We start from the raw sequence: 15,637 nt of genomic DNA on the forward strand, positions 1-15,637 counted from the left end.
CGATGCACATCCTTATAATTTTACATCTTATATGAATAAATGCATGCGTTTCGGCATTTAACATTCGTATGAGTTGGTGATCTACTACCATTTGATTCAATCTCATCCATATTTGTGTTCGAGGCAACAAGAGTAGTAGTTGAATAGGGGTAAAATGTAAGTGGGGGGCACTCAGTGCCGCCATTATTTCTGGAAGTAAATAATTGAATCATTCAGGGCCCTGAGACCTAAGCATTAGTCTTGGAGGATCTATGAAATGTAAGTTACAGTTACTAAGAGAAAAAAGTAAGATAGAGCGTCCAGAAATAAGGGCTCCACTGAGTGCCTCCGCCCCCCCTCTCCCAACTACATTTTCCCCGTTGAGTAGTATTGAGGGATCCATGATCCGCACTTCTCACGTTTAGGAAAAATGAATCTGAGAATTTAAAGGTAACTAAGCCTGTCAGATATTCACAAATCCTTAGTCCCAGCCAATGTTCTGAGGATTTTCGTTGAGGCATCAATCTTCTCACTTCTATGGCTATCTACAATTGCGGTTAAGTTTAGCCTCGCTCTTAAATCGTGGATCTGTTTCTCAGTTTATCAAAGGACGTCGCTCTAGTACACTTTACTCTACATATAATTAATAACTATAATCCTCTCAAGTTTAGGCTCACGTTTCAAATCTGAATATATTTGATAAGTATTTCATTTCTGCTCAAATAACTACATACGACGTCCACCATTGGAAAGGGTAGGAATGAGAATGGCCGCGATTTCGCGGAGAATAAAAATCTGGGATGTTTTCCCATACAGCTCAATCCGCAAACAAAGAATTTTTAGATCTTGATAAAAATAGCTGATTCTAGTGAACTTAGGGCACTTAGTAGATAATATGAAATTTGGGACCCGCTGGTCCCCAAGTCAAAAGGAAGAGGTAGGTCGTGCAATGCGGCCTGCCAGCGTTAGTGGCATGCGCCTTTTTTCACACCTTCATACCAACCTTATTGAGTAAATATTTGTACATGATGCACCTGCTAATCAACTGACCTATCGCGTTGCGTGATCGGTCTCTTCCTTCCTCACATGGTCGCGTCATGCTTCCTTTACGATCATGTGTCATGTTCTGAGATTTATGACTGCCATGTGGTGCCATACGACACATATCTGAACATATTTATTTCTTGCGATCTAATTATCTGGAAGCATCCAATTCTAAGTGTTTATCACGGGCGTAATGAAGAATAAGTTGAGGTAAAACATCTCCCAAAACTGTGAGATAATTTCTTGTCCAACTCTTTTACTTTCGACTGGTCCTTGCTGACCAATAATCTATTCGGACGATATAACTATGCGCAAAAACTATAATAAAGGGAACCACTAGCATCGTTGTAATCCGAAGTTTCGTCGTGATTTCGTACAACTGCACTTTTTTTCATACGAGTCGGAAATTTATGATCCCTTGTGCATTCAACACAATTGAACTAAGCTGTTCGCTAATTTTCCTGGCAGAGGACGCAAATGGTGGAAGAAGGGAAGAAGGAAGGCGAAGTTCAAAAAATCAGCAAATAAAACCAAGAGAATTTTGAATGGAGAAGTATTTATTTTGAAATATCTGTAGAGCTTCGGGTTAGAATAGGGTCAAGTACAGATTTCGAACCAGTTTACAGGAATTTTCGGAAAGTATTCCTACCATTCTATGTTTGACAGCTCTCCTTCAATTGAGACTTCTTATCTCCGCTGCAATGTGTTTTAAACATTCGTGTGAATGGGCCCATAACTATTTATTTCTGAAATGTGGGAGCTCTGGTTACGGAATATGACACGGTCAAAAATTCCACTGGAACACAAGACTATACTATGTCTATTTCCAAAACTGCATAGAAGATGTTTGTGACGAACGAGACCTTAACACTGCAAAATCGTCTGATGTGTTCTCTAAAGTCACAAATAGTTTTATGTTTGATGGATTATTGTTAAATTTCAAGGATCACCACTTCACCACCACTTTCTTCCGTATGCAAAAGCATCGAGAGCGATTATAATAGAAGACAATAAATTAGTTCCTTCCAATAGAATTGATTGCGGAGATTCTTACTGTATTTTTCACAGGTAAAAAGAGAAATACATATGTATAGTCGGGTCAAAATGACATAAAGCACGCTGAATTTGCACGGACGGTCGCACTGGAGCGACTACACCGTGCTTCATGTCGGCTTTCGTTTCAATGTGGATATAGTTTGTATCTTTCTGGTTCTACTTCCAACGTAATAGTGTAGTCAGATCTTGACTAGAAGTCCCCTAGTCTCCCACCCACCTAAACTTGCTATTTTTGTTCCGCTTAGCTAGATTGTATTAAACTGTGTTATAGCACAGCTTTCTCATCCATCCAGATGCCAGGACATCTTTTTCATGATCTTTCTACCGTATAATTTTCCTAGCTTTTAGATATTTTGTTCAGTTACTGCACATGATGAATTACATCCGATACCTTCGTTCTTTCGTCGTTTCGTCACCACCTTTTCGCTCACTAACAGCTGTCGGTAGCATTCCTGTCGTTAGCGTTTCTTCTACTCCTTTAACGACTCACCGACTGCTCCGCGAGGGCGCACGATAGCGAACCACGGGACTCTTTACGACGATATCGACTTCGACGACGAATGCTGTAAATACGAGTGATTGGAATCACAGTTCGATTTTATGAGTAAAAACGAAGCCGAACTCCTACATCTCACAATCCTCTAATGTCTCTTGAGGTAAGAGTGACGTTATGCTCAGACTGATTGTTCGAAAGTTCGAGGTCTACTTCTTCACTTGTGAACACTCGGGTCAAAACTACATGACTTGCGGTGCAATTATGCCAGCGGCTGCGCTCGCGGTGAGACCCTCGCTAACCCAGAGGAAGTGAGTGTGGGTCCCACTGGCTATACGACTACACCACAAGTCAGGCCTTTTCGATTCGGCTGGATTCGTTTGGTACGTTAACATGCACGTGAGAAGTGAAAAACGCATTGATGCATTGATGCGCTTAAGAAGTGAAAAATAGTGCTATCAGTTCGTTCAAGAAGAATATACCGTAACAGTAGAAAAACTTCTCGATGTGAAAACAGCTGCGTAGGGCTTAAAAGCAGTGAACACTTCACTAATTGTGCACCTAGACTAATGAGGCGCAATTGTTGCGGTGGGCGGAGCGGATTACAATTTAATGTATAGATACTCCTGTGGTTACGCTCTTATAACAGATTGTAGAAACTGAACTGTTTTGGTTGTATTTCGTTTAGATCGTACCACAGGTGAGAAAATGTCAAACGTTGTACGTCTAGCGCGAAATGACGCCGTCGTTACTCCGTCTAAGATAGAGAATGATACAATGTCATTAGAGCAGTTTTCACCGAGGTATTGACATAATGCTAACGAGATGAGTTGAGATTTTTGGGAAATACAATATGTGGGTAAGAATTTTGGAAAGACTGACGCCATTCGTTTGATTTATCGCTGATGGGATTTGGCTATTCACAGAAGAAAAAGAATATCTGCTTCAACTTTTGCATATATCTAGTCAGTTTCGGTCCGTTTAATCATCCTTCATTGCATCATTTCATTTTTGACTCTTCATATTTTTCCCCGTTTTCAACTTTGATCTAATAGGAGCATAGTTAGATTTGAACTCGAATGTCGTGTGTATGACATCCAATCTCGTTCGTCTGCAACTTGATCACCTCATGTTCACCTCAGCGGAATAGGAGGGAATGTGTGTGGAGCGGTTATTGCGAGTGAGAGGTCGTAAAATACTGTTCTTAATATCGATCGAGGTCGTGCCACACCCTTCAGGGCAATTTCATCGAGGAGAGGTCAGTGTTCGGCTACTTACACCACTTTGCTTTTTTTCCAAATTTTCTTTTATGATTACTGGCTTCAGCCTTACGCTTAGAGTGCGTAGCAGTCTTCTCCTCCAATTCCACATAGTGACACACAAGTTCCGTTCGAATGTGTTGTTCCCATGTGTTGTTATTGTATTGCGGAGCTGTTGCTCGGCGTAGAACAAAGCGCTTCTCTTCTTATGGTTTCGTTCAACGGAAATGGTGAGGTCTTGTGCCCGCACTTTTCGTATTGATTAATTCAGAAAAGTTCTGAATTTGTTACTTGCAAATTCGAAACTTTCGTCCCCTTTAGCTGTAGTTTTTCTTTTTTTACCACCCACTAGAAATTCTGCTACCCAATTTTATCAGACAGCCGTGAGGAATCGTGTTCATCCTATATCGACTGTGATTCTTTCAACGATATTCCCCTTCCATTTTTTCATTGATATTTCATTAATGTTTATTATATTTTAATCATACGCCATAATCGTCATGTCTTGCATGGCATGCACGAACTTTTTTAAAATATTAAATGACGCACAAACTGCTCTGTTTTACGTAGCTTCGCTTATGTGATACGTGACGCGTAAACAACAGCGCACAAATAGGTTCGGACGAGCAGGGTTGCACTTTTTTTTGTCAAATTTAGTAAAGTAAAGGATTATTGTTTTGGTGCGTCCCTAGCAGTAGCTGTAATATACGAATACATCGTAGTTTAAACTTGCAAAACCGTACATTTTAGTTAGGAGATTTTCAAGTTGATTCGTTTATTGCCTTCCAGAATGATTTGATTCAGTTCTTGAAGTATTTTGTGTAGGGCAGCGGCATTCCCTCGTCACCAGCTTATTGAAATATTCACATCTTCTCACAAATAGATGCTTTTCTCTGCTGTCTTGTCTTCATCACTTTTTCTTGCTCTCTCCGTGTGTTATACTGAATGAGTGACGTTAATGGATTTTTTTTTTACATTTTATTTTTCCTTGGTTCCCTTTCTGCCTTTCTGTTTGATCAAGAATTTCGTATGATACTACTGAAATTTCTCGATGCATAGTCTTCTTCTTGGTTCAGCAGTAGCAGCAAAATAGGATATGACCGTCAGTGATCATACATGAACATCTACTGATCGACTATTTCTATTTCTATTGCCGCATTTGTCGATCAATAGTTGATCATACATATATTCCAACGGTCCCACGAATCTTTCAAGAAGAATGTTGATATTTCTCTTCCTGAGTGCGAAAAGTACTCTGCAATTTGTAGATGAGTCGGATACTGCTGTCTTGTTCACTTTATTTCGAGTGTTACTGTAGATTATGCAGCAACACTTTACTAGTGCACATATTCACTATTCACTAAAACTATTTCTATGGTGGCAGTAACGATGCTCCTCGGAGTGGTTGAAACACTTAGACATCTATTAGTATTGCTTGTTTGTGGTGATATTTCTGTGGTTCTTATGTTAATAGCATTCATAGTGATATTTTTCATTTGGGAATTTTCTTGTTTTCAGAAGAAGAAAATGGCTCATCTTCCCTAATATCTGGAGGAGATCATACAGCGGAGAAGTTAGATAACATTCATTTGTCTCACGAAAACGTTACATCGGAGAGTTCTATGGAAACCATGTCGACGTCGACAAGCCCAACTTCAAGTGGTTCTCCTAGAACTGGAGAAACAGTGAGCACCACAACGACTAGGTTGGTTTTCTTCGCCGGGCGAGCGGCGTATAGTACCATTTGCGCGCAAATTATTGCTATGAACAGCTTCGTCTAAAGTGTTCACTTTTATTTCCGAATCGAACTAGTAATCACAGTGTATATTTGTTTGAAGCGACCCGAAAGGAGTAGGAGTTTTAATTCAGAATCCACAATTTTTTCTGTATCGTAACAGAGGGATATTTCGCTCTACTTGGTAGTTGCCATTTACAACAGTAGCAGAGCGCCAAACACTCGTGCTTTTTCAGAGCTTTGTGTAGTTGCCATGTACTTCGCTAACCACTTTTATGTTAGTTTCGGTCGGGAATAAAATATTCTGAAGGGAGTGCAAAGTGCGAGAGGGTCCGCTTTTATCGAGGCTTTTCGATCCTACTCGGGCACGAGAACCGCAGTAGAATAGAGGTCAGTTTTGCTGCAGCTGCTAGGTTTTTATGCCACTGGCGAATATAGATTTCATGTCCACTTTCTTTCTTTTGGATTAAATGTTTCCATGTCCGCTATTTTGATTCCGTGAAGTTCGGTGACTTACCAGTATTCAGAAATATTTGACGAGTGTGCTTTCATAAAAAATGAGTTCCTTGTATGACAGACGGGGTACATGCTGCACATGGATAGTGTTCTCCGTCCCACAACTTCTTTGTTATTCTCTAGTTATTTTAGAATCCTCCCCCAACGTTCTTCTTTGTTGTTTTGGCTCTTTTATATCTTCACACTCCTTATCTTTCTTCCGCAGCTGGCACCTCTCTTTTCTTTTTCTTTTTTTTTCTTGCTAGTTCATTTAAATACTTGGGTAATATTTTCTCCAAGAAATAGTCTTTTACTATGAGCTAGATACGATGTAACGCTTCGTCTCGTTGAATTTCCCAGTAGAACTCTCATAACCTCTATGCTGTGGTTTCATTTGGTTCACTGAGTCGCCCAAAATCATTCGGTCTGAGCCCTAGAAATCTTGATGTAATCGTCCGGAGACAGCAAAATTGCATAGCCTCATATGAATAGGTGCTATTCGACCGTGCAAAGGTGTCATGAAAACGGGTCTTCTATGTGCTGAATATATTAAAGGTGATGGGCTCTGAAGATGCTTTGAACGAGCCGGTGCACCTGTGAATCTTCCCATCTGTCACGATGATTACTTGGCGACAACTGTCCTGACTGTTCTAGAATTCCTGAGTCTTTTCACATGACTGCTTAGTTCAAGTAGCAGTTGGTAAATTCGCAGAGAAAACGCACTATGATGTGCGCATTTCTAAGGTTTATGTTTGGCCATCTTCGAATATACGTTTTGTAGCATTATTTGGTCGTTTTGGAATTAATGAGGTGAGGCTTCCACTTTGGACCAGATAAATTAACTTTTGACGATGATTTGCGCTTTATTTAAACGATATGAAGAATTTCTGACTTTTCGAGATACTTCGTGTCACGCCAGATCAGTCCGTGCTTAGGTTTTCAGCTTTTTTTTTAAAAGTCCAACGCTTCTTGTCGACTGCTCGTTCTCGCGTTTTTCCCTCGCCATCGCAAACATGAAACTTTTTTAAATTCACTCTGAGCTTTTCGCTTTTTTTTCTCACTTTTTTATCTTCTTTTCTGTGATTTATACAATAGAAGCGGCTGTTGGCAAATACTTATTCGTTGCTCTAATTATGACACTAAATACAATGATATCTCAGGAGAGTTCGATGTTCAAAATATTACAAATTACAGCCGGATGGAAAACGGAGAACCTTTACCGCGACTAGCGCCTGGAATTTATCACAAAAAGCCGGCTCCTATTCTCGCTGATGCAGCTATTCCGTTTGGCGGTGGTAAGTCTGTTTGTTGTTATAAGTCGTTTTTCGTTTTGCTTCATCTGCTTTATCTGTCTGTTTTACATTTTCTCTTTGTGGATGCTTGGAATAGTAAGTTTTTGGTTCTGTAGTTCCTTCATCGGGCTACAGTTCATAAAATCATGGTGCACGGACCGCCTTTTTCGGCGGTAAAGATGTAGCATTTAGCATTTGCTCATCGTTTTATGGATCTTAGTAGATTTCGGTTCGATAACTATTCCCGCTATTCGCTTTTGCTCTGATGCTCATAGCGAATAACAGGAAAGTTCACTCAACAAGATGTTAGATGGTTTAGCTAAAGATAGATTGGCTGGGCTTGTTATCATTGAAATCTGCTTCGTTTGATAGCCTGTAATCGTAGAATGTATTTTTTTTTTCTGAATATGCGTTCATACTTCCCTGGTTATTCTTATCGTCGTTTTTCATCTGGTCTCATGATCAATTCTGTTTCACTGCATGTGTGGAAATTCCAGAAGAAGTGAGAGCTTTTATTTTATTGCTGGGTGCTTAGTACAGAACGTTTCGTAAATGTCTCCGGTTGGCGTTTGACAAAACGGTGTTATTGATAATAAGCTACTTCATTTTCATCAGCATTTTTTTTTGCAATGGATTTAATAATTAACAAAGATGGGAAGGGCGAATAAATCACAAAGGGACCAAGAGAGTGTAGACAGATGTTCGAAGGTTGTGCGAACAAAACCTATCTATCACAGTTTTCGAAATTGAATTTCAAGAAATTTTTAATTCAGAGGTTTGAAGCCGTGTTGATTGACGGTCGATTGCAAATGAATGAAATATAAATGAAATATAATGAAATATAACGTCTGTTTAGGACAAAAAGATAACTTCACTGTCGAAAAATTGTCAAGAACAATATAACCATAGGATAATGTCGAAAAAGGTCAAGGATAAGATTAATAATTTTCTTCTGCTTCGAAGTAGCTCCATTACTTAAACTTCCTCTCCAATTCCAAACGATTGAAATGTCCTCATGCGCCGAGAATGCTTCAAAGAAATGGTAGCTGCTTAGTAGTAATTCTTAAAAACGTTGCACTATGAGGACATTTCAATCGGAAATTAGATCCCTTCGTTTTGATAAACTGTTTTCTATCATAACGGTTTTGGCCATTGACTTTGAGACGATTTATCGTTAAATGTCGTGAATGGTAGAAATATTGTTCTAATTAGCTGTCAACTTTCACTAACAAGTCCTAATCCCCTCATTATCCTCCTTCGTTCGCGCTGCCCATGGGCTTGTGGAGATGCTGTGAACTACGGTATTAGCAGTTAGAGCATCAAGCAATCCGAAGCATCTTTGATGTTGAAATTCACCATTTTTATTGAAATTCACCATTTTTGATTTTGTGCGAAAATCAAGGACTTGTTTTAATATACAACTGTAATGTTCTAATAATTTGCAGTATTTATTTGCGTTGTAATTCGTGCAACAAATTATCTGTTTTTGCAGGAAGCAAAGTAGTAAACTTGGTCGTTTCCATTCTATTGAACCACTTCTGACCACCTGTAGGGATTTTTTGAGCAATAGGAAATCTGTCACATTTATCTATCATGTCATAATTTGAGTTGATCATCTTTATGTTGAATTTCAAAATATATCTGTTGAATTCAACAATGTTTCAAAGGGTTTCTTCTTAGACCAATTTGCGCCTTCCGTACTGCTCCAGATTTGCATTTGATTGGATAAGCGATCTTGGTTTAAGTCTGGTCAGGTGAAGTGAGAGGTTAAGATGGAGTGAATGCTAACAGTGCCCTGCTTGTAAACTTGTGTTGCTATTTGTTTCCCAGCCGTTTTTATGCCTTGAAAATAAGCAAAAGTTAAATACAGAATAGTTACATTGCGTTCTTGGTCAGTGTGCGAGCACCATGAAGAAACAGAACTTGGCCTTGGTTTGACGCATAACAGATAATTTTTATGGTGCACCGTATTTAACTTTTAGCGGGACTTTTTGCCTCATTGCTGTCCACGGGTTTCCTGTTTTACTTCCAACAATCAAGTCGTGTTTGCGTCTCTGATTCTTTTCTCCATTCTCTTGTACTTCTTCTACATCTAGCAAATTGCGAGATTTATGGGTCATCTTTGCCTCGTTGAACAAGTCTGATAGCGGGCAATTATGAGGAAAAGGTGTGTTTTATTTGTTTCTGCCGGCCGCCCTAGCGGCAGACACAATTGGATGCGGCACGACCCCAATTAAACAATTACTTGAATCCGCGGCAACAACGTTGTGCCGGGGAAACAATGGTCGCAGCAGGCGGCAACAAGTCAAGGCTCGCCAGCCGGCGGGCACCTGGATTTCCGGACCGTTTAAGTGCATAACGAATTCGAGAATTGGTTGATTTTTGGGTTCATACCTTGTCAGTCCCTTCTGTCTTCAGTCTTTCATCGACAGGATTTCCGATTTTTGCTGGTGCCGCCGAGAAAAGTACACTTTACTTTTGTTCTGCCAGTCAAGTGACAGGTTACGAGGAAGCTGCAGTTAAGCGTCCTGCGTTTATTTACCTGCGAGAGTTTTTACAGATTACGCTGACGTGATGGGAGATACAGGGTGGGAATAACTTCACTGCATTTTCAAGTTGACCTACTGTTGTCTCCTTAGTGGTTGGTTGTGACAATATCTAAATTCAAGTCTGTTTCTGGACCCCCACTAACAACTCCATGTTTTTGAAATATTTCTATTAGCATTTTGCTCGGATTGGTTTAATCCTCGTAACATATTGTAGATATGCATTTGCACTAGGATATGTTTTCAATACAGATTTTTTTTACAAAGATATTTGGTGCGCCGGTTCGCAATAGTGATAATCAAGGCGTTGACCGCCCCGTATTTCCACTTGAATTAACGGCTTCAGCCCGATTTTCGTCTTTCCAGTGGCGGTGGTACATTATTTTTTAAAAACGAATGAGTTTGTTGGTTATTGATAATTCTATACTCAATGAGTTCAACTAGGTACATACAAAGAGGTCCAGTTTGAGAAGCAGAAGTTGTGCGAAACATTTCAGTGTGGTCAACGTGTTGTTGGGTTTGACACTACAAGAGGTAAATTGATATTTCAGAGGGAATAAAGCGCGATATCTTGTGAACACCTTATTTTTGATGGTTTTGTACACGAATACGACATTAGTTACTTCAAAACGGATCATACATCGCACGTGCCAATAGTAGCAACTCATTTTGTCGCGAGTTTTGTTGATTGATACGTATCTGTTGCCTTATTCTTATTACTCTTCTTTGCTCTTTAATCAGTTGGAGAAGAAGAAGAAACCCTGTGCCCTTTTTTCTGGATATTTCTCATATTTCTACTCTGTGGATTAGTTTGTTCCTCTTTATAATCTTGTCTGTTTAGTGAAAATTATGTTAAATTCTTCATTTGGTTCTGTCCATGTGAAATGAAAGTATTTACCTCACATAGATATGTACCTTTAACACTTTCAACAAAGAAATTTCTGAATAGGCATAATTTTCAAGTCGGCAGCTGTTTTAAATTATTTCCTGTTTAACTAAAATTTCGGATTCGTTTCTAATCAATTTTTTGAAAATAAGGTTTAAGTTCCTGCTTGCACATCAGTTTGCACCAGTGGAGTTTGTTCATCGCACCACCCTTCCCTCTGTGAGTAGATGATTACGGATGTATGACGGAAATATTGCTGGAAAAAGGGCATGACCACATCCAGTGTGCATGCGCGGCGTTAGCTCGATTTACTTACAGCTTTTTTAGTTTTATCAGCGCTTTTTAACAGCAAGAATCCTTCGTGTTAGTTTCGAAAAATTTGAAATACTTCTCGGACACGAAATTTTTGCAGTTTTGCTGCTGATTTTTTTTTTGTGCAGAAGATGAGGATTTTTTAAACCTTGTCAAGCCGGATATTTCGGTAGTCAATCTTTCTTTTAGAATCTTATTCACCGAAAGTTCAGCTTCTTCCGAAATTCATGCTAGCAGAAAGATTTTACTGTATTCTTGGGATTTACATTATGCACTGCTGCATTAAGGATTAGATGAACAGTTCGTGTGCTATGTCCGCGTCTTCTGTGTTGTGTAAATATGCTGTTACTTTCCTTTTCCTTCTTCTCCTAATTTTCTTTCAACTTAATATGAAACACATTTTGCAGAAAGATTATGGTTGGGTTACTTTGTATTATTTATTGACAGTTTCTTGTCGATAATCCAGGTTTGCTTATTTCTCCGCACCAGTATTACTATTAAATGGAAGTTTTTTTCTAACAGACAGTTCCGTTGTGTTATATTTTTACTAGAAGTTTTTGCGAGACTTTCGATCCTTTTTTTTGCTGGGAAGTTCCAAAAACAGACATTTCCGTTTATGGTACTCGCACTTAGAAGCAACTGGTTTCAGTGCAAAGTACCCGTAGAAAAATAGACACGATATGGAAGAGATACTGCACGTTACCTGTTACTGAGGTAATTTTAACCGCAACGCATCGGCTAGAATAGGTTTAATTTGTTTACCTATAGTGCTATTGATGCGGCTCATTAGCTTCGTCGTCCAGGTTCGCATTTCCCGTGTGGCCAACGCGCATGATGGTATGATGCCTCTAATTGAGGCTGTCCGATGACGGCCAGGTTCGTACGTTCCCACGAGAATCAGGTAGCCGTACGAGCGTGGCAATAGCCGCTCGAATAGCCGGCCGTCAGTTTCTGTTCCCGATCACCTGGATGCATTTCGCTGAATTCCTTTGTTCTTCTTCGCCGCTCATGCTTTGGCTCGTTTCTTGAAGTTTCGTGGAGCTCCCCGAGCAGAGCAAAACTTTGCGAAATTCGTCGACATTCGTCCGGCCAGCACCAAAACCACTTTAGTCATCTGCCGACTATTGTTGGTAATGTAATAACGACATGGGTGACGAGCGAATTCCACGCCGCAAAATATGCGCGTATCTTTGTTGGCGCTGTGTTTATGCACCATATGTGCTGGGACGACTTTGTTGTAGTACGCGCAAAGCCGGTGTCATGCTCTGGACTGATCCATGAACTTTGAGAATGTTATAACAATTAACTCACTGATGTGGTGCAGCAATTAACAATCTTTTTATTCAGTTCAAAACTCTGGTTTCTGCTTCTTTCCTTCCAGTCTCTTAGATTATTTCGTTACGGAAAACGAGAGGAAATATCTTTTGATAGTGTTTTTTATTCTCAGGGTGGATTTTCATATTTTTCTTTATTCTTTTTTATTCCATCTTAGACTTCACTTAAAGGAAGACCATAAGTATGTTGCACCATTACAGTCCAGCGTACTGCAGTAAGCACAGTCATCGAAAAACAAACGGTTAATTTATAACCATAGCCGGTCCGAAAAAAAGAAATCCGGTTTTGACTGAAAAGAGTAAGTTCGCCCATCTTTGTGGTCACTTAATACATGTATACAATATTAAGGCGGATTTTGACTTTAAATACGGCAGCCTATCAGAACTGTTTTGCCCCCTGCAACAACTGCTTTTTTAAATCGCACTACAGTAGTGCTGGAGGCGTCACACCGAGATTTGCTACCAGACATACATGCATACCAATGCCAGTGGTGAGACGTGAATATCGGATATTTTCCACCGGATTTTTAAAGCGTAAAACTATCGTATAGAAGAAGAACACTTTAATTTTCTGCGGTATCACAATCCTGTGTTCTTTTGAAACTTTTTAAGGCACATATCGAAGTGTTTATTTTACACTTTTTTGTTACTTTTTTAAACGAAAAATATAGTGTATATGACAGTTTAGTTTTGCAACAAACGTGCAGTGATTTCTCCTATGATTTTCCATTCACCCCTATCCACAAAAAAGTGTTGAAGTGGTGGGTCTAGCTAATTTTGATTTCTATGAATCCTCTTTATTCACAGGATGATACGTACGAAATGGACATAACTCATTGACCGTTCGCCCACCTTAAGAAATTTCTCATCTGGTAGTTGTACACTATTTTTCTCTCTTTTAAAGGACGCTCGTTGGGCGTCCGTCGCTGCTTGGATGAAAACTCAAGTGGTTGAGCTTTAAAGGGCCTTAGTACGCATATTGACATCCTACTAGTACTTAGTATGAAGTAGTTTGGGGTAGTACAACACAGGTATCTTTTTTTTTGACAATACTCTTTGATAGATGCTTATCTGAGGATGAAAATAGACAAACGCTAGATTATTTTTTCTAGATCATTTTATAATCGACAACAATTAGGATTATTGAAGAAATAATAAAACCAAGTGTGGAGGAAAAAGAGAAGGGATTAAAGCTTAGGTCTTTAGATTTGTATTAGCTTCTCCATAAACTCCCATCGGCTTCAATTTTCCTTCCATCCCCCAGTCTAATTCCACTACGAAATCTCCACTATATTGCATGATATGCCGGAAAAGTTGACGATGCACCGGCATTTACTCTTATCCGTGATGAGATCTCATTAAATTGTCATTTAGCGGGCGGCTAAGGTCTCCTCCGGGGGTGCTGCGTGACGGGATTTAATAATGTATTAGTGTGGGTTTTGTTCGTTACGTTGATGGCCTAAGTGCTATCGGCTGACGGAAATGGATACGAGTAGTCAGTGGTAACGAGTAGTTATATACGCATCTGTTGTATACTAACTTATAAAGATCCCTCGCCTGGGGTTCACGAAATTCCCTATTGAACGTAGTGAACGCTTTGCCAGAAGTTGTATACGAACTGGTTTCCTGAAGGTTCTCGCAGTCCATTGTGCGTGCGGTAGGGATTAATCTTACCACTGAGTCTGACATTATTAGGGATAACTAAAGGCGACGTCCCGCTCACGACATCAACGGCCATCTTTTCGAGTTTTTCGCGCGTCGCAATTCATTTGAGTGAAATGCCCGAGGTAGCAATAGATGGCTCGGAGAAGATATATGGTGGTTTTCAATGAAGAAGACAGGCGTGAAGTAAATTGGATGCATGCTTATTGGACTTCAAATGAGTTTATCAAATTACGCATCTGATTCGCCGGGTTTTGCATCGAAGTCAAGTTTAAATTGGATCGATTTGAACACGTTGCGTAGAGGTTGAGCTACGTACGTCCACCTCCGCTAGGATAGTCGTAAAAAATCGTAGGATAATTCGTGACTTTGCAACCGTCCTGCGAATTGCTTACCGTGAAAGTCGACAGGTTTTCCACCGTTCCGCTGCGCCGTATATTCAGTGGGAGTGGAAAGATTTCATGTAGCCGAATGTAGATTCTTTTTATGTATTAGTGAAAAAAAGCACTGGAAAATTTAGTTATAGTGGTGGTGTTGTGAGAGCATAGAAACAGGAAGAACAATATCTATCCTGGTTTCATAAAGCTCAACAGTCAATATGTACACAAACACCGTTTCTGCTCTCTTGTCGCAAAAATGTTCACTAGATTTGGGGATTTTCCGCAACGCAGTGACTAAGGACTCTTTGGAATAACATATGAAATAATATATGGAACATATGGAATAGTAAGCACTCGAGCGCTGCAAAAATATAAAAATGTCTCGGATAAATATCTGAAGAGGAAAAGAGTGCGCGAAAAGGGATGTCTTTACTTTTGCTACCGTATTTCAAGTAAGTTGCCTCTGATGCCTGATGTTCAACCATAATGATACCGTTGTTTTTGCTGATTTTACAACTATAAAGCTAGAGAATAATCCAAGTTGCAATGTCAGAGCAAAGCTATGTATCTAGTGAAATTTTTTATTTTTCTCACTTTTGTGCCACACTGATATTTGTAACATTTGTAAGATCCGTACCGCGAGTCTTCTTCCACTTCTTTCTGTCCTTTGCGTCTCCTTGAACCGGATGTTGGCCTCACAGAGAATGCAACAGAATTCTACATCGACTGGGTTGTGATGAGCGACAATAAGGTCATAAGTGTTTGATGCAATTTCCATGAATAGTTCTAAAAGTATGGTAGTGTAATTTGTAAGACGCCAGCGCAGTCTGGTTCGTCGGAGATACCGTTCCTCCTGCGAAAGACCCACTCCGTCGTGTACCAGAGTGGTAACTGGTCGTCCCATTGAATAATACGTCACTACCGAGTCATGAGGCGATAAAGATGCTAATGAGGAGCATTCGGTGTAGTCTCATTAGTTATAGGTTTTACAAATCCTGTCCACACAACTATTTATAAGGGTTGTGCTCAGTGGATACAGAGTGGAAATTTGTATTTCTCTTGATTTTTCGAGTATAACAAGACCTTCCGTCCTCTTAGGACTTGATCGCTTCTTCGTTCCAGTATTCGCATCGGTCTCAATCCAGTTCACGTCATAATTACTAA

General features: G+C 39.7%; 1 protein-coding gene across 3 annotated transcripts in view; it reads left to right on the top strand.

Annotated features, from left to right (window-relative positions):
• Positions 1 to 5,205: 5,205 nt before the first annotated feature.
• The window catches only part of RB195_009519 (uncharacterized protein), a gene marked incomplete at both ends in the record, with an annotated part of 55,413 nt that continues 44,981 nt past the window's right edge, over positions 5,206 to 15,637 (top strand). For 2 of the 3 annotated variants that reach the window (XM_064190101.1, XM_064190102.1), the window contains 2 exons: positions 5,454 to 5,536; positions 7,256 to 7,356. In XM_064190101.1, the coding sequence (XP_064047684.1) occupies positions 5,454 to 5,536; positions 7,256 to 7,356 (184 nt within the window). Of the gene's footprint in view, positions 5,276 to 5,349; positions 5,537 to 7,255; positions 7,357 to 15,637 lie in introns of those variants that run through there. The other variant, XM_064190100.1, reaches the window with a different exon arrangement.

This window comes from Necator americanus, chromosome III (assembly GCF_031761385.1).
Source record: "Necator americanus strain Aroian chromosome III, whole genome shotgun sequence".
Taxonomy (NCBI): domain Eukaryota; kingdom Metazoa; phylum Nematoda; class Chromadorea; order Rhabditida; family Ancylostomatidae; genus Necator; species Necator americanus.